The 23,874-nt window shown below is 38.1% G+C and overlaps 3 protein-coding genes across 4 annotated transcripts in view; 1 reads left to right on the plus strand and 2 right to left on the minus strand.

Moving 5' to 3' along the window:
* Positions 1-1,302: 1,302 nt before the first annotated feature.
* On the minus strand, positions 1,303-16,294 carry adp (WD and tetratricopeptide repeats 1). The gene is made up of 13 exons (XM_076118972.1): positions 15,838-16,294; positions 15,651-15,762; positions 10,383-10,561; positions 9,812-10,013; positions 7,605-7,734; positions 7,269-7,378; positions 6,664-6,849; positions 5,472-5,599; positions 4,667-4,911; positions 4,084-4,246; positions 3,463-3,631; positions 2,740-2,901; positions 1,303-2,215 (listed from the first exon to the last, which is right to left on the minus strand). Exons 1-12 carry the CDS (start codon positions 16,032-16,034, stop codon positions 2,740-2,742), a joined length of 1,983 nt encoding a protein of 660 aa, XP_075975087.1. The 5' UTR covers positions 16,035-16,294; the 3' UTR covers positions 1,303-2,215.
* Positions 16,295-16,527: 233 nt separating this feature from the next.
* Positions 16,528-19,504, plus strand: LOC142975854 (coiled-coil domain-containing protein 130 homolog). The gene is made up of 4 exons (XM_076118959.1): positions 16,528-16,638; positions 16,749-17,068; positions 17,455-17,715; positions 18,018-19,504. Exons 2-4 carry the CDS (start codon positions 16,757-16,759, stop codon positions 18,519-18,521), a joined length of 1,077 nt encoding a protein of 358 aa, XP_075975074.1. The 5' UTR covers positions 16,528-16,638; positions 16,749-16,756; the 3' UTR covers positions 18,522-19,504.
* A 3,167-nt stretch (positions 19,505-22,671) lies between these two features.
* The window catches only part of LOC142975852 (intermembrane lipid transfer protein VPS13A-like), a 57,952-nt gene continuing 56,749 nt past the window's right edge, over positions 22,672-23,874 (minus strand). For both annotated transcript variants that reach the window (XM_076118957.1, XM_076118956.1), the window contains one exon: positions 22,672-23,677. In XM_076118957.1, the coding sequence (XP_075975072.1) occupies positions 23,537-23,677 (141 nt within the window). In that variant the 3' untranslated portion in view covers positions 22,672-23,536. The remainder of the gene's footprint in view (positions 23,678-23,874) is intronic.

Below are 23,874 nucleotides of genomic sequence, written 5' to 3' on the forward strand. Positions count from 1 at the left end.
GCCCGCGAAGAAAATCGCTCTCTCAGAGCGCGGGTGCGTAATACTGTACGCTCCTATGAGCGTGCGATAAAGTGTGTGCGTGTGTGTGTGTGTGTAAAGGCGGCCATTGCATTGCGTACGACATCGCTCATATAGGACATCGGGTCACTTGTGGATTGGTTCAAATCCTCATGTTCTCTCGTTACAGCTAGGCGACAGAAGTTCACTCTAAAGTTTACGTTGCATTGTTGCAACGTAAACGCTGCGTATAGTGCACGCAATTTTTCTTTGTGTAACTAAATCCTAATTCTTCGCCTTCTGGGCAAAGATTTAGTGCTATATTCAGACACACAAAAAGGAACGTACTATAGGCCGGCAACTTAGTAGAGAGCATTAGCGTGCGCGTCTATCTAAGAATGTTTAGAAATTCTGTGCATTTTGAAAAATAAGTAGCTGTATCAGACACCGCAAAGGCCTGTAGGTCACTGATATTCTAAATCCGATATTTTTTAGATTTATTTCTTCAGAATCGTACGTTGCATACAAGACTGTCTACTAAGTTGTCGGACTATACACACTAGTATAAAGAAACAAAAATAATAAATAAAATGACAAAAGTAAACTCCATTATTTTGTGTTCATATGTTTTAATCACAGCTTATCTAAACTTGAAGGCAAACCTACAAAGACACCTCTCGAATATTATATGTACCCTAATAACATATTCTCACTGAATTTAAATACGGATTATATAAATATATTATAGTTAATATACTCTATTAATACGATTATCGTATGTTTTAGCCACCATCTAAATTTTACTGGAGTGGCGATTTAATACAAAACTCTTTAAAAAAATCTATACTCGGACCATTACAAACGTGCGAACTACATACATAAAATGTCATTTATCTCGAACCGTGTAGGTGCAAACAATTTCGCGTATAAATTATGGAACTACATCAGTGTTGTCTTGATGATTATTATTTTGCTTATGACGTAGTTCGCACGTTTGTAGTGACCCTAGTGACAGTATTTAAAACTTGAAATCTAGTTTACAATATTAAAGAACTATGATGTCCATTATTATTGAATTCAGTTCAAGTATTACTATATTTTATACCCATAATGGAAAGAAGACGTAAGTTGTGAAATTATCACTACATTTTATGACTGTCCTTTTACAGTATTACATGAAAATATGGTATTTGTTCGTTACGTATACGTTCTTAAGCGTACACGCATATGCGTATACGCTCGTATACTTTGTCAAAAGTTCCAAAAGAACTCACAATAATTTGTATAAACAGAGCTATAATAAGAATGTCATAAGTAATCTTTATATTGACTGTAATTTACGCCCTATTTCCACTATACCACAGTTATTTTTTCTCTTTATTTTTGTATGTCATTCGCCACTACAGTAACCACTTACCCACACTACCAGAATCAGAATAACTAAATAATGCAAAACACAAACGCTTTATTCACAGAAAAACCCACGAATCAATACAAAAATATACAAAAAAGAACTGAAAATCTTGGCACCATTTCATTCTTGCACAGAAACATAAGGGAAATAAGAGACTGCGCGCACTTGCGGAATGGCGACTGAACGACTAATCGACTGAACTATTGAGAACTGTTGCAAATAAAACTCTCTCTCTTCTATGCTATGAATACTTCGCTCATAAAAAAACAATCAGATGAAGGAAACGAATAGTAAGGTATATTTGTTTGTCCATCTTTCTACTCAAAACGGCTGATTTGATTAAGATAAAATAGTTTAGGAAAGATTATAGGTTTTTTTTAACCCATTACTGTCCCACTGCAGCCACGCTCAGTCCACTTGAGCCCACCACGCTGGCCAAGTGCTGGTTGGAGACTGCATGCCCTCAATAAATGTATTAAACAAATTTAAGGCATGCAAGGTTCACGATATTTACGATTTTAGACGATAGACCACAATACTTTTCAATAAACCAATGCAGGCGAATCCGTGGGCATAAGTTAATAATTTACTATAGAAGAGTCACGAATTAATAAATCATCAATTTAGTAAAGTCGGTTAGTCGCATAGTCGCCACACCGTGCCCACAGTCGCCCAAAGACAACTCCGTACTAACAATAATATGTAATAATGTATGTATATAGTAATATTTACAAATGACTGTGATGATTACATGTCGGTAAGACCGCGCCACTTCCGTATAAATATCCTGTCTACGTACGATACCTGTAAACAAAAAAAACATTTTAAGGTCATTGTATTCCTACCAAAGCGTAGTCAAATTGCCTCTATAATGCGGTCGATAGTGTAAGCTACGCATGGGTTTCGGGTTCGAAACCCGGGTCCAGTCATAAAAAAAAAATCCTGATTTTTTTGTCCAGAAATTGTCGGTAATAGCTTAGGGTTAGGAAATTGAGGTCGTAGATCTCAGTACCTAGGAGTTAACGTGAAACCATCGGTCCTGTGTTTGAACTCTCACTGGTCGTGTCGGTTATCCGTCATACTGGACTATAAACCTAGAAGGCTACTATAGAGTAGGAATGTGACTATGCACGTCCGGCAGTGTCGGTGGAGTGGTAGCGGCTAGCTGCGGTGAGCCTGTACCGTGGCGGCTCATCAGGTAAGTGATCCTAAGGAACACTACTACGATTTCTGGAACGCACTCACGTTACGCAACGGCCAATTTAAAAAAAACTGGCCAGACAAGTATAGTTAGGTTATTGTTATTATATTGACAGGGGGTCATGTACCTATGTGGGCCTGCAGGCGGGCGAGTGCAGGTCGCGGTCGGAGCCGCCGGCGAAGCTGATGTTGAGCAGCATGGCCTCGAACGGGTCACTGCGCATGCGCTGCTGGTTAGCGGCTGCTGCACTGCTACTGTCGCGGATCACGCGGCTCTCCTCCTCACCATTCTAAGACAACACAAAGCGAAAATTGCAGCCTATAGCTCCAAGATTTGTTACGGCATAGGCAACTACTCCAATCTAAGAGCCCGATTATCGTGTACAGGCGCCGCGAACTCAGTCGGAACGCGCGACGCACGGCACCCATACACCTATAAAGGCTGCTCCACACAGTGTCGGTACCAATACCACACCGCTACTACCGCTCGAATGCGAGGAACGAACTGACGCCGGCGAGCCGCGTAACCGGTACACCCCGGCACACCCGGCGGCCATGCCGCTGGCACTGGGTGTAAGAACCCTAAGGCTTACAAGTATTTATCGATGTCTAATTCTGAAAGTATCTGCCCTTAACCATAGAGCTAAAATAAATCTGAGTGCGGAATTCAAAATTGCATTTGGTTTTTTTGGCAAAAAAATGATTACTCAAATAATAATTGAGAGCCCAGTAAGCATAGTAAACTGTGACTTCAAAGAAACGATATTACCTACTCACTTCCGAACGAATCAAAAATCAAATATATTTTAAAGTGATCCAGTTCAGCAATAATAATAAAATCTCAGTATTACCTCGGGCCGTGGGCTCCAGAGTCTAACAACGGTCTCGATGCCGCTGGTGGCGAGGAGGAAGGTGGAGGGGTGGGACTGGATGCAGTTGAGGATGGAGTCGTCAGCTCGCAGGCACCGCACGATGTTGCCCGACTTGCGGCACCAGATGAACATGCTGCCGTCGTCAGACCTGCGAGGAAAAACATTATATGAGTCACTCACACTAGCTAGTGCCTACTAATGTACTATTAGGTACGGAACCAGTAAATAAAATTGCATGATCAAATTGATGATGATGATCGCATGATCTAATGTAGACCAAACTTTCTCTAAATGATCTGTGTAAGAGCGTGCTCTGTGACAAAAATATTTGTACGCAAACGAAATTGTGGGTTTATAGTTTATACCCGTTTAAAATATTTTTTACGAAGACCCTTGTTCTGAAGTGGAAATAAAACAGCCCAATAATGAGTAAGTTAAGTTCAACGAAAAAAAGCTTGAAGACTTAACTGTAAGAATTTGCTGTGAAGAATTTATTTAAGGATTTTTGTTTGTGTGTGGTTTAGGAAGTGTCTCTTTCCTGATATGGTGGATCTGCTGGTCCAGGTGGCTGGTGTGTATATATAAGTGCATACAACTCACCCAGCAGCCACGTAGCTGGCGTCGGGTCCCAGGAAGTTGGCCTCCTTGATGTCGGTGGTGGTGTTGCAGTGGCCCAGGAACCGCTGCGAGTAGTCCAGCGCCGAGGTCCGCAGCTGGCGCTCCAGGTGGCTGGTGGCCTGGCTGTCCTCATTATCGCCAGTCGCTGGAACGAAAGATATGGATAGAAGTACACTTTGAAACGGCCCTATGATGGCAAGATGGTTCTAGAAAAAAATATATATGTCTACAAAATCCTATATGTTCGTCTAAAGATCTTTAAAAATGTACATACATAATATCACGCTTGTTTACCTGTAGCTGGAAACAGAACTACACCTACGTTTCGTTATTAATAACATTAGTCCCGTGTAATAGAGGGCGAACCTAGTGCTATTACAGGACACGTTATCAAACACCAGGTTACTTAATGAGATTAGAAGACCGATAGCACTTTTCCCGACCGGAGAAATGAGTCCGGGACCTTTTGAAAAGCAGTCGAATACACTGCCGACAGTGCCACTCCTGCAGTCCTTCTAAATTAATAATAATCAAATAAAAGTAAAGTAATTTCTAAATATAATACCTTCATCAGGTTGCGTCTCCATATTCTCCAAAGCGACATTGATATCCTTTTGCAGCAGGAACACGGCGTGACTAGTGGCGTGCCTGGGGAACTTGTCCTTGAAGTACAGGAGACACTCGTGGGCCTCCCGCGCCTTCTTCAGGTCCATGAGCCCCTTGGCCAGGCGGAAGTGGGACTTGACGTGGGAGGAGTCCAGCTTGATGGCTCGGTAGCAGTCTTTTATTGCGGCGTATGTGTCGCCTGACCTGTGGGAAAAAAGGTTATATTTAAAATATTTTTTATAGTTTCATATTTTTGTTAGTTATGATGGAAAGGTAATTTTATTATCCTATATATAGGCCAGTTTCACAGTTTGTGATTTACGGCAAGTTTCTTTATTATAAGTAACAGCTGTATAGAGTTAAATTAAAGATGTCAGTAAATTTTTTTCTTAGCGAATTTAAATAAATGCCGTATAGAAGTCAGTGGCTTAAGCTGGTAATTTAGGTATGTGTGAAGAAATTAGCCCTTATTATTAGATAAAATATGATAAATAAAGTGAAAGCAAATATAAGATAAACTGTCAAAATTCCATTTCATAATTTATCTTATGCTTTATCCAGAAGTAGTGAAACTGGACGTTATCTGCTGTTTGAGCGTTACTGTTTTAAATCTTGAATGTTTTTTTCTAGTTATTTGACGCTTTTCGATTCTACTCATAAGATTTGAAAGAAAAATATTGCTTTATAAGGGTTGTTCCCCTTAACATTTTGCAAATCAACGGTTGCTGGGTGAGCCAGTAACAATAAATAAATATATTATGTACCATCCACGTCTCATGAGCGCGGCGGCTCTGTTGGAGTAGAGCATGGCACAGTCGGGGCACAGAGCGATGGCCATGTTGTACAGCTCCACCGCCGTCGGGTAGTTGCCTTTGTTTACCAGGTCATTGGCCTGAAACAAACAAACATACAAATTATAATATAAATATATTTGTTATTTTTGGCGCGTGGTTAGTTTCAGCCTCGTACGAAACTTAAAGCATGAAACTTGGTGTAATCAATGCTATTACTTAAGATATATTTAGATAGGATAAAAGCTATGATAGCCGAGTGGTAAAAGTCGACACCTCTCACACAAGTGTTTGACGGTTCGAATCCGATGCAACACACAATGACTTTTCGAAGTTATGTGATTGTTAAAAATAATTATCAGTTATTCCAACGGTGAAGGAAAACATCGTGAGGAAACCTCGCATGCCTGAGAGTTCTTTAGAACAGTTCTTGAAGGTATGCAAAGTCTTTATCCCGCACTTGGCCAGCGTGGTGGACGCGAGGCCGAACCTCTCCTTCCTCTTGCCGAACAGAGCGGCAGTAATTGGTTAAAAGATAAGCTAAGATAACTACTGACTAAAGGTTAAGGGACGGTTCACATCTGACGGAAGACGCGTCGGGCGTAGCCTAAATAATATGGGATTGGCAACGACGCATCATCGGTTGAGTGTGAACGGTCAAGTGTTTTTCTATATATTTGTCTGTTCTGGCGTTACGCGACCGATAATACGCGACGCATGTTCAGATATGAACGTTTCCTAAAGCCGGATTAATAGACATTATATCTTCAAAAGTTATATAGTTATATAGGAGCTCGTGGCTTAGTTAACAACAACCGCGCGGATCGATCTCTGAGGTTAAGCTACGCTTGCCGAGGTTGTTCTATGGATGGGTGACCATCTTATACAAATCGGGTTCCTCCGTGTTTCAGAAGGCACGTTAAATTGTGGGTCCCGGCTGTCATTTTCGAAGATCTTTGACAGTCGTTAACAGTAGTCAGAAGCTTGAAAGTCTGACAACCAGTCTTACCGAAGGGTATCGTGTTATAACCCAGGTAACTGGGTTGTGGAGGTCAGATAGGCAATCGCTCCATGTAACACTGGTATCCAGCTGCATCCGGTGAGACTGGAAGCCGACTCCAACATAGTTTGGAACAAAGGCTAGGACAAAGGATATATTCCTTACCATTTCCTTAAGCTGTCTAATTCTATCAGGCAGCTGTAGATTGGGGTCTACAGTGCCGTTAGTCGGGTTAGTCCCGTTCTTAGCCTGCTGCTTGCCCTCGCCCTCCCTGTTGCCGTGATTGTGTTGTATTATGAAGCTCTCCACCAGCACCGGGCGACGGGCCGAGTTTATATCGAATAGGTACACCTGAAATAAGGAAGAGGCAATTAAAATACATACTAATAGTATTCTATTTTAAAAAACCACAACTCTTGCACTAAGAATTGCTCTGGTATCGCCGGGACCTTTACAAACATACAAACAACGGACACAAAGTACAACCAGAGCCGAAACAATTATTTGTTGACCGCACAAGTACTTCCCAACGCAATGGTAGCGGCGTGGCGACCTAAACGACTGCGCCAAGGAGGCAGTCAAAATTAGGAAGGGTGAATTGAATTTTTTATACTTAGGAATAGAACCTAGTGTCAAAGTCGTTCAAGTCGCCCGAAGGCCTTTGACGTGGCTTATCTTATATAACAACTGATACTGAATTTTTACGATATTTATTTATTAATTTTCATAATTAATTGATTTATGCGTGGTAGTCAAAAGTACTAGGTTACCTGTTCAGATCCTAGGTTGACTAGCAGTTCGTTGCCGTCGTTACTGAACGCCACGTATGTCGTCGCCTTCTTAGGGAACGTGTGCTCGTTCGGCTCCATCGATAAGTGACCTGAAAAAATATGAATTATTTAGTTTATCTATTGTAAATTTATTGGACAGCAAAAAAAAACATATCTCATTGAAACATAGATGACAATCAGCTGAATTTTTTTATTGATAGGTGAATGGCGAATCTGCATCATTTATTATGATGTCGATTTTGTGACTGTATTTTTTTCGCATTAGTAAATAAATTAAGTACATACAAAACTAGCAGTAAAATATGCAAAAGTTACCCGGTGCGAAGTAATGCACAGCGCCCTTAGGTATATTGTTGTCAGGATCGCCGTGGCCGGCGCGGGAGCAGCGCTGGTTCTGTCGCTCCCACATCGGACGAGACGCCGGCGCGTTCACTTGCGGATCCATCTGGAAACAACATGTTCAATTACTAAAAACAAGTTTTCAAGTTGTCAAGCCGTGAGTTTCTTGCCGTTTCTTCTCACGAGCAACAGCTTTTCCGAAACGGTGGTAGATAAAAAATATTTTGACGATTTCAAATACTTGTTGAAGTTCATGAAATAAAGAATATTTGACTTTGAATTTGACTTTGATATTACTATTAAAAAATAAACATAAGCCATTACTGTCCCACTGCAGGGCAAGGATCTTCTTCCTAACGAGGGGTTAGGCCTTGAGTCCACCACGCTGGTCAACTGCGGGTTGGGGACTTTGCATACCTTCAACAACTGTTTTAAAGAACTCTCGGACATGCAAGGTTGCTTCACCATGTTTCCCTTCACCGTTGGAACAAGTAATAATTTATTTTGATACACACATAACCTCGAAAAGTTGTTTTAGTGTTTTGCCTCGGGTTCGAACCGTCGACCACTTGTGTGGGAGGTGCCAGCGTATACCACTCGACTATCACTGCCCTTTACATATTATATTTATTTAAGTTTTCTGGTTCGGTATTATGGTTAACAGAATATCTTTTATCAAATTACAATTATGAGTAAATTTTTGAGACTAACTAATGTCACCACATTTCAGTCTGCGTAAGTTTGACGTGCACGTATACGCGTAGTACTCGTACGTATACGTATTTCAAACATTGTCTAACATCAAGCAGTATATTTTACACATATTTCTTACTAAGGCGCATCAGTTTTTCTTTATTCATATAGCATAACAATGGTTATCGCTCAGGAAGGATAAAAGATAAATCTTTTCACATAATTGACGATATTTCTCATTATTTGTTTGTTTGTCGTATGGTTAATGGTCAACCTAGTGTCAAAGTTGTACAAGCCGCCCGGGAGGCGGGCTTTGACGTCGCTTAACGACTGTTATCTTAGTAGACAACAACCGGGACCGACTTTTAACGTGCCCTCCGAAGCACGGAGATGCCCAGTTTAAATACCACTATGCGGTCACCCATCTATGGAATGACCGCGCCAACGGTTGCTTCACCCACAGATCGTTTACCGACCGGTGTGCGCAACTGGCTATGGGCGCCTCTATTTCTCATTATTGTCTGGATCTAGATGTGAAGTCAAACACATCTATCAAACTAAAATGGATCGCACAATATTGTGCAGTTAACATGCCTATGATATTCTACAAAGCGTGCTTGGTAAGCATTATTTTCAAGTTTACTATTACACCATATTTTTTTCAAGGTTAATTTTATTTAGGTAGTATGAATAGATAAGTTTGATTACTATCTTTCAGCGTTTTAAAGTGATAACAATCTATCACATAAAAAATAAAGCATTAAAAGAGGTCATGAGAGTCAGCTCGACAAACTGAACCGACAGCTCCCGCACTAAGTGCTCATTCACGTTGACTCGCGGGCGCGGTGGCGGGCGCGGTCGCGAAATATCAAACATATGGCGATGTACCGAAGTGTTCACGTACAAACCGTTCGCGCGGTCTAAGTCGCGGGCGAGCTAGCGGCGTCGCGCGCGGCCCGCGTGGCGCGCTCGCGCCAATATCAAACAAGTGAAGATGTTCGTGTGTGTTCACGTCGAACTAGCGGTGGCGGGCGCGATGTCAAGTAAGATCAACCAGTTTGAGCCAGTTTGAGCCAAACGCCCGCCTGGCGGCCAACGTGAACACAAATCGCCACGTCCCCGCGCTCGCGACCGCCACCGCGCCCGCGAGTTCCAACGTGAACAAGCACTAAGAATTGCTATTGTGTCGCGGGGACTTTTACAAACATACAAACAACGGACACAAAACTTTACCTTTTGTAAACTTCATACAAAGTATTTGCAATAGACATGTATCAATTATTTCACCGTTTCGGAAAAGCTGTTTATCAAGCCTAAACGATACGATGTTTATAAGTAAAAAAAATAGATATTCCAACCCCCGGTTTCTGAGGTACATTTAACGGTAGTTTATCTATTCAATAGCGTTTAAACTCGTACAAAAAAACGCAATCGAATAGATAAACTACCGTTAAATGTACTCAGAAGCCGGGAATAAATTGTGTTCTTACCGCAAGTTTAGCCAGCTTAATCATCCTGGTGTCATAAAGACGGACGTAGAAGTCGTTGGCGCCGACCGCGAGCTGGTACGGGCGGCGAGGGTTGATGGCCACGCACTTGGCCTCGGCGTACCGGCCCAGGTGGTTCAGCAGGTTCACCACCACGTTGTGGGAGTCCGGGTTGCACTCGTGGTTGGTGCGGAGATCATGTTGACTGGAAGAAATTAAAATATCTTAATAAAAACCAATTTTAAGTTATGATATCAAGTGCAAAGTTAACCAAAGTAGCCTTTTTTCTAACATAGGCGCTCATAGCCAGTTGCGCTCACCGGTCGGGAAACGATCTGTGGGTTAAGCAACCCTTGGCGCGGTCATTCCGTAGATGGCCGCATAGTGGTATTTAAGGTGGGCGTCTCCGTGCTTCGGAGAGCACGTAAAAAGTCGGTCCCGGCTGTTGTCTTCTAAGATAACAGTCGTTAAGCCATGTCAGGACGGCTTGAACAACTTTGACACTAGGTTGACCACTAACTATACGACAAACAAACAAGTAAAAATTAAGTATAACGATTATTATCATACTCACAGTACAAGTCCATCTTCAGCCGCGGACCATATAAGGTGTGGGTTGTCTGGCGCGCAGGCGATCCTCTTGACCCTGGCGCAGTGGCAGGTGCACTCCATCAGCGTGGAGTTGCCCTGGATGCTGCGCGTGCGCACCGTGCCGTCCGCCGCGCATGTCGCTATTAGGTCGTCGGACAGGAACTGGAGAAGAATGACCATTAATTATAGTCGTAGTTCTTTTAATCAATTAATCTATACTGCTTTTACGTCAGACTAAATATGACATTAGGAAAAATTAAACAATTAATCGATGCTGATTTTGTGTCAGACAAAAATCTAAATCTCTTTCTTTACCGTTCTGTAACGTTTTAATTGCTAAATCGATTTTCTACAGCCATCTACGCAGCTTAATAAATTCAGCCTATCTACAAATCAATCTATACATTGATGAAAACTGTAAGAAAACTTATTCAATATTTTAAAGATTAAAGGTAAAGACTTTATGACATTTTTTTAACCCTGTAGGACAGTCAGCCCACAGCGCGAGAGAGCGATTTCAATTTTAAAGCGAACTAATTTCACATTACGTGTTTTTAATTTTACAATTTACTGTAACGTAAGAAACTCCAATTGCATAATAATCAGACATATAATTTAATTACATAAACATACGTTTATATGTGTTATTCAATGACATAAATGCTGGCAGATAGTCATTCAATAAAAACCACTCAGTTGGCACCTACATCAATACGTATATTGTACAAACATTTTATATTTAGCTCAGATCACATAGCACTAATATATAAGAAAACGGGACAATTGTATTTCATCAAACGGGAATTGAAGTAATTTAGAGAAATATATCAATAGATTTATTTCTAGAACTATCCTAGGTACAGTAAAGTATGATGATCTGTATTTCAGTAATATTTTTTTCTAGGTTTAAGGGCTTCAACTTATCAATTTTATATTTCTTATAACCCTTATAAGAATAAGCATTCATACATAAATACATAACTAGTTTTTGCCCGCGACTTCGTCCGCGTAATTTGTGACTTAGGACAGAATTTTTATACAAACTTTGATCCCCTATTTTATCCCCTCGGGGGTAGAATTTATTAAAATCTTTTCTTAGCGGATGCCTACGTCAAAACATCTGAATTTATGTCAAATTTCAGCCCGATCCGTCCAGTGGTTTGGGCTGTGCGTTGATAGATCACTTTGTCAGTCAGTCACCTTTGAGTTATATATATTTAGATATTACGCCTATTAAATGTAAACTGACGAAACAAGTTTATTGTGATGCAAATGAAAACGCCGGGAGGGGGCGCCTTTAAAAGACGTACACAGATCATATCGGTCATGTCTTGAAAAAAGGTCAGGTACGAAGTATCGTAACCTTTGGTTCTGAATGTGAATGAGGCAAGGAAAGTTTGTAAGGATCGTACCATGAGGCGTTCTTTGGTCTCTGCCTACTCTGTACTAGCTGACCCGCGCAACTCACATAATAGAGAATTTTCCCCGTTTTTGTAACATTTTTTACTGCTGCTCTGCTCCTATAAATCGCAGCGTGATGATATATAGCCTATAAGCCTTCCTCGATAATTGGGCTAACTAACACTGAAAGAATTTTTCAAATCGGACAAGTGGTTCCTTAGATTAGCGCGTTCAAACAAACAAACAAACTCTTCAGCTTTATAATATTAGTATAGATGAAAGTAACTCGCATTCATGCACACATAACGTCTCCGTAACGGCTCAAACATTATATGCAAGCATATAGTCATAAAAACCATAGCACATGAGTGACACTATGACTTGCATACGCAATGACTAACGTATACACCCGTACACGCACGTACGTACACACGTGCGTCAAACGGCACACGCGCGCAATGTAATAGACTAACTAAGACTTCAGTAGTTATTGCTAGCTTTAGTCGCAGTAACAAGTTAAAGAAATTAGCCACCTGTTTACATATGCTATGTCAATTTATATATTTTTCTTTATTTCATTCATGACCTTAATTTTTACGGCGGCATACATAACTGGCCACACGTAACCTACATATTTTTAGTGGATATTCTGAATAAGTGGTATAATTACTAATTAGAAATACTAACTTTTCAATATTTTAATACAAAATCCTAGCATACCTTTGAACGTTTCTTAAAAGTCCTTACGATATACTAGATGTCAATGGCCGTAGCCTTATTTCATTATGAAAATAATTCCTACTAATATTTTAAATGCAGACGTAACTGTCTATCTGTTTATTCTTCAAGCCTAAACCACTGAACCAATTAAGATGAAAATTTGTATAGATATAAATTGAAATGCAGTTAAGGACATACAAGTAGTTTAGTTTTAATCTTGTAAAACGCAGGGGAACGGGATCTGAACAGGTTATAAACCATATAACTATAGTCTACGCGAATGAAGTCGCGGCCAAAGCCAGTAACATTATATTTATTAAATACATAAATAAATAAAACTAATTCCCTTCAGCATGAGTCAGCTGGGTTATCAACCGTTATCAGTGAATAAATAAACATTCTCCCTTATCATTCTGATAATTATGTTAGGTACATTTTGAAAATCCAGCTAAAGCCAGCTATTGAGGGTAGTAGGTCAAGCATTGGATACATGTGTCTAAATATGACGTACTTAGTAAGTCTATTTTGTAATTGAAATCAATCAATAGAAGGCTCAACTTTACCATTATTTACTTTCATCGACAATACCAAGAAAAACGCAACAGTGTAGTCAGAGGTGTAAGAAATAAACCCATGTTTCGCCATTTGCAATGTTAGTCCCATGTAACAGGGGAGAGTCTATAGCCATATAATGAGCATGTTACTCTAATTGCAATATTAATTAGAAAAGACCAATAGTAGTTTTCTTGACACGGGAATCGAACCCGAGACCTCATGATCAATATTCTAATACACTATTACCATTACCCATTGGATTAAATTTAATAAAGTAATTTTATATTAATCTATATCTAGGTGTACAGCCACATCAACACAATCATCCATATTTTTGGCAAGCATGGTGGAATCAAGGTGGAATCAAGTCCCCTCCCTCTTTCTAGGGACACTCGCCCAGCAGTAGCGTCATAATAGGTATTAGAACTTTTTTACGTGAGTACATTATACATATTGTATTACTGTATGTTTTCAGTTCTTTTGTACGCAATAAAAATATTGTACCTTAATGAAGCAATGGTAGTGTTGGATATTCTCAATTATTTAAGACAAAAACAATATCTTAGTCATTATTTTTCTCATGATGTCATATTACAGTAGGTATAGTTGCCACCAAATAACTTGAACAAATTAGGTATATCATAAGTAACGATTTCCAGGTCCGTTTTGAAAAAATAGCAGAGCGTGACGGCTAGGGCTATAGCGCTTCGATCGCTTGTTTGGTAGAACAGTCAACCCAGAGTCCTCTTCACTGGGTCTACGTTTAGTTTGCTTTCTAAAGTAAGTTCTTGTGTTCAAGTTATTTGGCGACACCTATATAAGAATTAGAAGCGTCATTATCTGGTAGTTATAGGGTATTTCCCAAAGGTTATTTACTATAAGTACAAAGCACATATAAATATTATGTCTCATGTTTCAAAGTTAAATCATAGACCATTTCATATACTTTTATCTAATTGTGGTTTATACAAATGCAGTCTCCAACAAACACTTGGCCAATGTGGTGGACTCAAGGCCTAACTCTTATCTCATTATGAATGGACACTTACCCAGCAGTGAGACATTAATGAGTCACATTTATTTATTTTTACAACATTAAACATAGTCAGCAATAGCCTCTCTATCATTTAAAAAAAAACAAATTGACCAACAGCAATGGTTTAACTCCTATGCTTAAGCTTATAAACGATCTTTGGGTTACGCAACCCTTGGCGCGGTCATTCTATAGATGGGTGACAGCATAGTGATATTTGAACTGGGCGTCTCCGTGCTTCGGAGGGCACGTAAAAAGTCGGTCCCGGTTGTTGTCAATTAAAATAACAGTCCTTAAGCCATGTCAAAGGCCTTTAGGCGGCTTAAACAACTTTGACACTAGGTTGACCACTAACCATACGATAAACAAACAAACTCTTTTGCTCTATACCTTTATACTCAAAATAGTCACAATGTTTTCCCATTTGAAAACAGCTGACATATGCCTAAAGTCAGATAAAATAGTGACAGAACTAATATTGATTTTATGCTTTGTTAAATTTCACAATAAAGATAATTATTATAATGGCATTGACTAAGAAGAAACACATCAGTATGTGTATTATTACAAAACTTGAAATACCTATACAAAACTATTTAGGACGATTTCTCCAATTATACCAAAAATAAATCGGATAAATGATCAGCAGCCAGATACATCTATTGGTATAAATATATGCACTTCGATTTAATGAGTAATCTCTCCTTTATTCCGAGATAAGAACCTTCAACAATAATGGGACATTAGGGACAGTAATGAATTTAATATATACATATATTATATTAACTTGTGCTTGTCTTATCTATTGCAAAAAGGGACAGGCCTATAATAGCTTAATAGACAGATAGACAGATTGATATTTACTAATTAACTTAAGTATCCAATCTTACAACTATGGAGTTGAAAGTATGACATTTTCTTATTGACTTCCAATACAAACATACAATGTGGCAATCAACAAGATTATATTATTCCTATTGGATCAATTAGTATGTGATTAAGGTCCAATTTTCCTCATTGCAAACTATTTTGGTGAAAATATGGATATTAATAATACTACAGCATGTTCTAATGCAACAATGAGCATGAAAATAAGCTATTTTTTTTCATTTTCATACCACAGATTAAAGAAAAATAACTAGCTGAAAAAGAACTGGCTAAAAAAATTAACATATTTCTTGTCAGCAATTTTATAAGTAAAATTAAGTTGACAGTCTTATTTGCAGCAAAATTTATCAATACTAATATAAAACCAGGAAAAACACATACAAAGAGGCCTTTCTTTGAACATTAGTATAAATAATGTAATCATGACTTGGTTATTCCAAGAAGGCAAATGGAAAAATAATAAATGTAAATGAATTGCATTTAAATGCATGAATCATTTATTTAATATTGCATCAGTAACTGCACTGATTATAATGATTACCTAATCATCTGAGTTCATGATTATATACTATTATGTGTTAAATAATCAATCAGCTGTACACTAGAAATGTAATGACATAGCAACAATTATCATAACAAATTGATGATTCTCACCTTGACAGAGAATATGTTGCCAGTATGTCCTGTGTTAACATTCATCAGTTCTTTATAACGATAAGGATCCCACAGGATCACGTGAAGATCATCTGAAGCTGAAGCCAGTATCCTAAAATCAAATACATTCATTTATTGTTCAGTTCTACTGAAATAAAGGCATAATTGTATGTTTTTCGTGACTTACGATCCATCGCGGTTCCATTCCAGGCAATTGACGCACCCCCGGTGTCCATGAAGCTCTTTTTCAAGGCCCAATCTGTCGATCATAGGTCTCGTCACCGTGAGTCGGGCCTGAAACTTTCTGTCGATGTCGCCGCGCTCCCGGGCCGCTGTCAGCCCTATGGTGCCACTGGCCCATGCTGGTTCCTCTCGCCTACCCATTTCTACTAACTATCTACTCAATATGTCTGATCAAGCATCACAATCAGACAATTCATCAAACTAACTGCGGCTCGATCTATTAATAGGGTACAACATTTCACTGCACATTACTTTGTAATACGCACAAATCTTTTAGAGAAAATAAGTAATTATTCAATGCAAATTACACAATGAACAAACAAATACAATCAACAAAAAGCTATATTCTCCGAGAGAAGATAATTTCTTACGAAAATAAAAGTGGAGCTGTCAAACAGCTGTCACCGAGTTGCCAGCATTTTATTCTCCGGTGAAGGGAAAAATTGTGCAATGTTTCTATTTTTATTCTTACATATTTTGTCAAACATATATTTATTTGGACATCATGCCGAAAAATAATTTAAATATCTGAACACTTCACAATGACAGAAGTATCACAATTATTTGTGATAATTCATTTAATTTTGTGAGATTTCTTATTCATAATTAAACACTTTACTAACGTCAAAGTTGACAAGACTTTATTATTGCTGTCATTCAGATGTACACAATTCGCTGTGTTTTCTATTTTTCGTCACTTTTTGATTACAAAATCATCCTCTACAGTTAAACACAAATAAAACAGGTACCTACTCAATCTTTATAAATTCCTCCATCCAAATTTTAATTTCCATATCGAGTTATATTCCAACGTTGAAGTCATTTCTAACCAAACATTAATTAATCTTTTTACAGCTTTCACGATGGGTGAGCGTAAAGGGCAGAACCTTTACTACCCCCCCGACTACGACCCTAAAGTCGGGGGGTTGAACAAGTTCCTGGGGACTCATGCACTTCGCGAAAGAGCTAGAAAAATCCACATGGGGATTCTTATCATTCGTTTTGAAATGCCATACAACATCTGGTGTGATGGCTGTAATAACCACATAGGTATGGGAGTGAGGTATAACGCTGAGAAGACCAAGGTTGGAATGTATTATACCACTCCGGTTTACCAGTTCCGGATGAAGTGTCATTTGTGCGACAATCATTTTGAAATTAAAACTGATCCTGGGGTAAGTCAAATCTTTTATTTACACAAATTCAGAAAGAGTGTCTAAGTTCTATGACTACAGCTAAAATCTATCCATTACTCTTTCAAGAGAAAACTGAAAGTTATATTTAAATTGTATTTAGTTAGCTCTACAACGTTAATAAGCAGTTATGATTGTGTATAGTTCATTCAGTCACTTTATAAAACACACTGTCATGTTGTATTACGTAGTAGCCCAGTTGACACAGATTTTGTCTAAATATTATTGGTATTAGGTAAAAGACAATCTGAAGTTTAGGCTTACATTTATATCTAGCACATATAAGTACATTTATTCTTGAAGTGACCAAAGTCATTCTAAAAACATTATTCAAACAAACTCCTTACAATATTCTCCTAATATTTCAGAACTTAGACTATGTAATAGTCTCCGGAGCAAGACGTCAAGAAAACCGCTGGGATCCAACAGAAAATGGCCAAATTGTTCCTGAAACGAAAAAGACGCAAAAGAAACTGTTTGATGATGCTATGTTCAGGCTGGAACATAAGACTGGAGACGAGGATGCTGCTAAGTTAGATAAACCCAGGCTCGGGAGACTGGTGGGAAGGAATGAGTCTGTGTGGAAAGATGATTATGAGGCTAATTGTTCTTTGAGAAGGAATTTTAGGGTAAGTTGTATCCTTAATAGAAACTGCTCAAAAAAAAAGTCTACTAAATTAAGACAACAGTAGTTGAAGAAAAAAAGAGTTAGATGGACTGTGAAACTTTTTCACATTCAATTCTTATATAACACATTGGGAATGACAATACAAAATATTTTTGTTTTTATTTTCATTCAGGGTAAACAATAACGTGTAGTTACTATGCTATCAGTTGGTAGTATTCTACAAATTAAAAGAATCTTGGCATAAGTTTCACTAATATAATAACACACATATTTTTAAGTCTAATTTAAAATTCAAATTTACAGAAAAGAAGAAAAGAACTAGAAGAATCATCAGTGAACGATGGTCTTCTTCTCGCCAAATCTTCGCTAGACATACACCTTCTTCCAGAGAACGAGGATGACAGAAATATGGCCTCCCTCCTCTCACTGCGACCTTCTAGAACTATAGAAGAGACACAAACACAAACAAGAAGTAAAATCCTTAACACCCCTGCTTTACCAAGTTCTAGTGGACTTCTAACCAGCTTTGGAGGGTTGAAAAAAGAAGAATCTTTGAACAAAAGTGCCACTTTAACAAGGAATGCTTTAGGAATTACGATTAAAAAGAGTAAATTAGAATTAAAAGATAATGTTGCCAATGCTAAAAATGATGAAAACAGTCCTACAGTTACGGAAGAAAATGGCGACACTGATGGACAGGATAGTACTAAAGATGGTGATGAAAAAATAGATGAAGTGAAAAGTAAATTAGACAATAAAATATCTTTAGTTGGTGATTATAGTTCTAGTGGAGAAAGCTCAGAATAACGAACATGATTGTGAGTGAAAATGAAATATCTTACTTAAGAATGATAATATGCAGCAGTATCAGGGACCCTAATTCAGAGTGAGCTTAGAAAATTGGCCAAGCTTAAACCCCAGGCTCCTAATAATAGTTTATTATGTCCCTGCCTTTGGTTAAGCTGTGCTAAAGAGATGGGAAAAACCTAAGCCTTGTTTAACTGGACTGACTAGGTGAGTCGAGGATGTATTTGGTATTATTCTAACAAGAATAATCGATAGACTTCTGTAGGGCACAAGGAGATTAGAGAAAGGTTTTATACAAAGTAGGTTTGCACAATCTGTATAGATTTTGTAGTAGACCTGTCGTTTAACGAAAAATATATTTTGTTTAAAATTCATCCATTTACGGCTTCCTTTCTAAAGCTAACGTCGACTGAGCGTACGTACACGTCGCACGAAAGCGTCATTATGCCGTATCCCGTAGTACATCTCGTAGTGTATATTCGGCAATATTCGTAGACTTGACGTACTTGACCCACGGCAATGTCAGAAGAAGGGCAGCCTAAAGGGTTCGCGTTACGACAGAGATAGGAGACCGAGATCGGAAACTGCGACCGTTACTTGGCTATAAGTAGGTAAGTATTGCATATGAAACAATTCGCAAGTGACACAGATCATAAGTAAATTTGCGGTCTTAGTCTCCGTTCTCTCGGTCTCTTATCTTTGCCTTAAGATAATAATATAAGCTTTGCAGGATTCCTTTTACCAATTGCTCAGCAAAAAAGTCCCTCCACACAAAATATTCTACACTTGTACATTGTTAACTTATAAATAAAATAAAAGAAACACTTCAAATTCATTGTTTTATAATTCCCATTTAAAAAACATCCACATTGGTTTGAAACGTTCGATGTAAGCGTGTGTACCCTTACTGGTTGCGTATAAAGCCGACTTTGTGATACCTGTCTGTGTTCTGTTACCAAACCTACTGACAAATTAAGGACACCCTATAACCCGTAGAACAGGATAATGATTGACTATGCCAAAATCATACGAAGACCTTAAAAAAGTGTCACTTGGAAAAATATTTGTAAGTACTAAAAAGTCATTAAACAATTTTCTTGATCATTAATGAAATATATTATTATTATGTTTTTAGTAGTTCTCTATTTATTAATTGATGTTTCTTAAGTTGATTGACGACTTTCGGAATTTATTAGCACATTAATTGTCTGGACTCTCTGAAATCGATAGTTATCTTACAAGGCTGATTAAATATATTACATTGTAGGCTTAACCTCTTGATTTATCTACAGATTGGTTTTAGTTTAATTTAGATACCTACTCTTTTAGTCTCTTTTAACCCCTATGGGAAATAAACGTATATTTATGATTTTTGGTATAATCAATTAAATGAACAAGTAGCAGGCCATTTTTAGTTATTTTCCTCAAAAGTAAAGGTATAGGGTATCCTCGACATGTCAATATGAAAATGACACGTTATTTTTGTGCATCATGACAATTTCAGACTACAACTTTGATACACTCAATACATACAAACAAAGTCTCCTATATATTGACATCAAAGTTAAGACATTCATAGTTTCACTCTTCTGTACCACTCGGCGGAAAAGGAACTTATTTGAACAATCCATCGTCTTTAGTGCCAAAAAGTCATAAGTAGCTTTGTTTTCTTTATTTTTATGACGTTTTGCCACGGAAGATGTGTCTTTCCATATTACAAAACATTTGCAGATTTTAAAGGTTTAAGCTTCAAATTAAAGTCCACCTGGCTTAAGCCAGGAAAGCAGCTCAAACTACATGCTCATTTTCTGTATTTTTTTATTGTAGTAGGTCCTATTTTAAATCTATTAGTTTTGAGATCCGCTGAGTAGAACGTCATAAGTAAATAAAGCAAAGTGCAAGATTGATACTATTGAGATTTAGAGCGTGGCTTGCACTGCCTTTTTCTCGTGAAGCCCGAATGCAACAGCTTTATTTCCTTAATGATAAACGAATGTGCAACTGAAGTAACTGTCCCGAACTGCAAAAATACGCTATTTAGTTATTGGTAGCTGGCCTACTATATAATAATATATATATGACAAAACCGTCTGGTATTCTTTGGGGGACTTAGGTGTTTATTATACCACAGAGAGGCATTTAATATAAGTAGTGTTTATTTTATGTTAAGTGTGTTCCAAACTTGCACTTTCCTTGATATTTACTTATGTAAGAAGAGTGAAAAAAATACTGGTAGGTAACTTATAAATACCTACACTAACAGCAAAAATGATTATCATATTATATTTAATTTTAACAAATAACAAGCTTATACTAACGAATACATAAAATTATATAAATATTATGAAAATATTTTCAACATTTATTTTTAAATCAGTGAGTATAGCTATTAGGCAATATAAATTGCACTGTTTATTATAATTTGCGCTAGATGGCGACACTTGCGCCCTTTACTACAAATATGACATATCGTTTAAATATGACACTCAATTTATTTTAGACGACAATTGATTTAGTATATTATTACAATATATTAGGTGATTTAGGTCTAAAATAGGGTAAATAGGGCGATAATGGACCTCTCTTTTCTGTCCTAAACGCCTATACTCATAGGCAAAACATTACGGTTTTATTTTGCTACAGTGTAAAGCTGAATAGTTCACATGGAGCATAGGGCGATTATACTGCCATCTACCGGCCATAATGCAATTCGGCATATATTTTATTTTAAAGAAAAAAGAGATCCATTAATTGTCTGTGTCTAATATAGTATGTTACCCACATCGTAGTCCCTCAAAACGTATTTATATTATAGTGATTTAATTGTCATGGCAGCATAATTTAAGCCGATTTTTTTATTTAAACAAAATATATAAATTGTATTATCTACAGTGTACTCAGTAAGTCATCTCATACCAAACGCTTATAATCGATACAGATAGAAGTTGATACGAGAGATGAAAATGTAGTTTTATGCACTTTTATTGGTTATAGATGTTTCACTCCTGTACGCAAAAGTTACATACGAAATTATGAAATTGACTCACTGTATTACACCGTAGTACTAAAAAGCTTGCATTAAAATGACTAATAGTGATCGCTAGCTATAAAATAACGCTTAAAATAATATTGCGAAGCTGACTAGTTATCGAGATCAAAATATATTTGACTATACAATATCAAAAGGGCACATGTCACTTCGAAGTATGAAGACTTACACCCTTTAGAAATCGCATAAATTTGAATTATAAATAGTATTTTTTTTTGGTTTAATTATTGTCATAAGACACGAGGCTGAGATGTTGATATGTCCCCTGTGTATAAAACCAAAGTATTTAGTAAACGATTTGGTTATTTCTCGTGGCACGACACGGCACGGCAGGTTGATGACGTAAAACTACGATGAAGATTATCAGCGATACGATATTGCCGTGTCGAGGTAAGTTTCGAGCGGATCAGATTTTTTTGCAGAATCCGGGTCAATCGCAGTTGTATTTCTATGGAAGAGTTCATACAAACATTCGGTTTTAAGTCCCTAAAACCGAATGTTCGTATGAACTCTTTCATAGAACGAACGCATGAACGCAGCGTTACATTGTAACTAGGTACAGGTGTCGGCAAACAACTAGAACAGTAGTAGGTGCTTTAGGGAAGGTTCATATCTGACGGAAGATGCGTTGGGCGTAACTTAATTTGTATGGGCTTTGCACCGACGCATCATTAGTTGAGTGAGAACGGTCAAGTGTTTTTCTATACATTTGTCTGTTCTGGCGTTGCGGAACCGATATATAATACGCGTCGTATGTTCCGTCAGGCAAGAACCTTCCCTTAGAATGCTAGCTGACCCACCCTCGGTTGACTGTTCTACCAATTGGGCGAACGAAACGCAGTCCTGGCCGTCGTAGCTTGCAATTCACAGATCTAGAAATCGCTTAATACGATGACGTAGTGAAAATGTTCTTTAGTGCTCATTCACGTTGACTCGCGGGCGCGGTGGCGGGCGCGGTCGCGAAATATCAAACATATGGCGATGTACCGAAGTGTTCACGTACAAACCGTTCGCGCGGTCTAAGTAGCGGGCGAGCTAGCGGTGTCGCGCGCTCGCGGCAATATCAAACGCGTGAAGATGTTCGTGTGTGTTCACGTCGAACTAGCGGTGGCGGGCGCGATTCACTCGCGACGTCAAGTAAGATCAACCAGTTTGAGCCAGTTTGAGCCAAACGCCCGCCTGGCGGCCAACGTGAACACAAATCGCCACGTCCCCGCGCTCGCGACCGCCACCGCGCCCGCGAGTTCCAACGTGAACAAGCACTAAGTGTTTGTCGATACCTATACTTAGTACTTACTTATGACGATAATAATATTCTGTGATGAGACTAGACCGTCGTTTGGACTTATCTAGCCAAGACGCGATTTTCGTTTTGTTTTTATGACAGTTACAAAATGTTATCGCGCCGTATCGTGCCACGGTAAATTTAAAAACATCAGTAAGATTTATCAAAAAACTGAAAATGTTTTATTAACAAGAAAGTTCCCTGTTATATTTATTTATCGTTTCAAAGTTTATAAACACTTAGGTATATTGTTTTGGCAGAAGGAATATTGCCCTAATGTATGGATAGGTTTATTTCTATGATTGTATAAGTAATACAATCCTTTTACAAATTACATGAAGAAATCATTTGTAACTTTTTGGACTAAGAATTCTTGTAGATTGTTAAAGAACGATAAATGATTTCTTTAACATACTATAAAAAATTGTTTTCTTTTTTTGTTTTAACAATGATATATTTTTTGCTACCTAAATAACGGATTCAGGCCTTATCCCTGTCTCATTACCAAAGGAGTCCTGTTTAATTTTCTCAACTGAAACCTAATTTTTTGGAGCATCTAAACAGAATTCTAATCAATGTTTTTGTGTGAACATTTTTCAAGTTTTCATTTTACTTATACAAGCATGTTTCAAATATCTTAGTACTCATGTCGCAGCAGGTATATAACATAGGGTTTCAGTTCTATTCCGCGGCGGGACACCTCTTGTCCTCGAGAGCCAGGATGAGGGCACACTCCATCTTGTTCTTCAGCCACGCGAGCACCTCAGGGTCTGATACTTCGATTATCTTTTCATCTGTTGCGAAGTAGTTTACTAATTCGTCCTGGGAAATATACAAAAATAAATATCATCGAAATGAAAACGTACATAAAAATTCTTCAAAGCAGTTTTTGAAGGTATGCAAAGTCAACATACTGCAAAACTTGCCGCAAGAGTTGGACTCGAGGCCTAATTTCTTCCTGACTCCAAGAGATCTATTTCTACCTGCGGGTGGTTAGGTGTGGTGGCACTGCTATTCCC

This window comes from Anticarsia gemmatalis, chromosome 10, assembly GCF_050436995.1.
Source record: "Anticarsia gemmatalis isolate Benzon Research Colony breed Stoneville strain chromosome 10, ilAntGemm2 primary, whole genome shotgun sequence".
NCBI lineage: Eukaryota > Metazoa > Arthropoda > Insecta > Lepidoptera > Erebidae > Anticarsia > Anticarsia gemmatalis.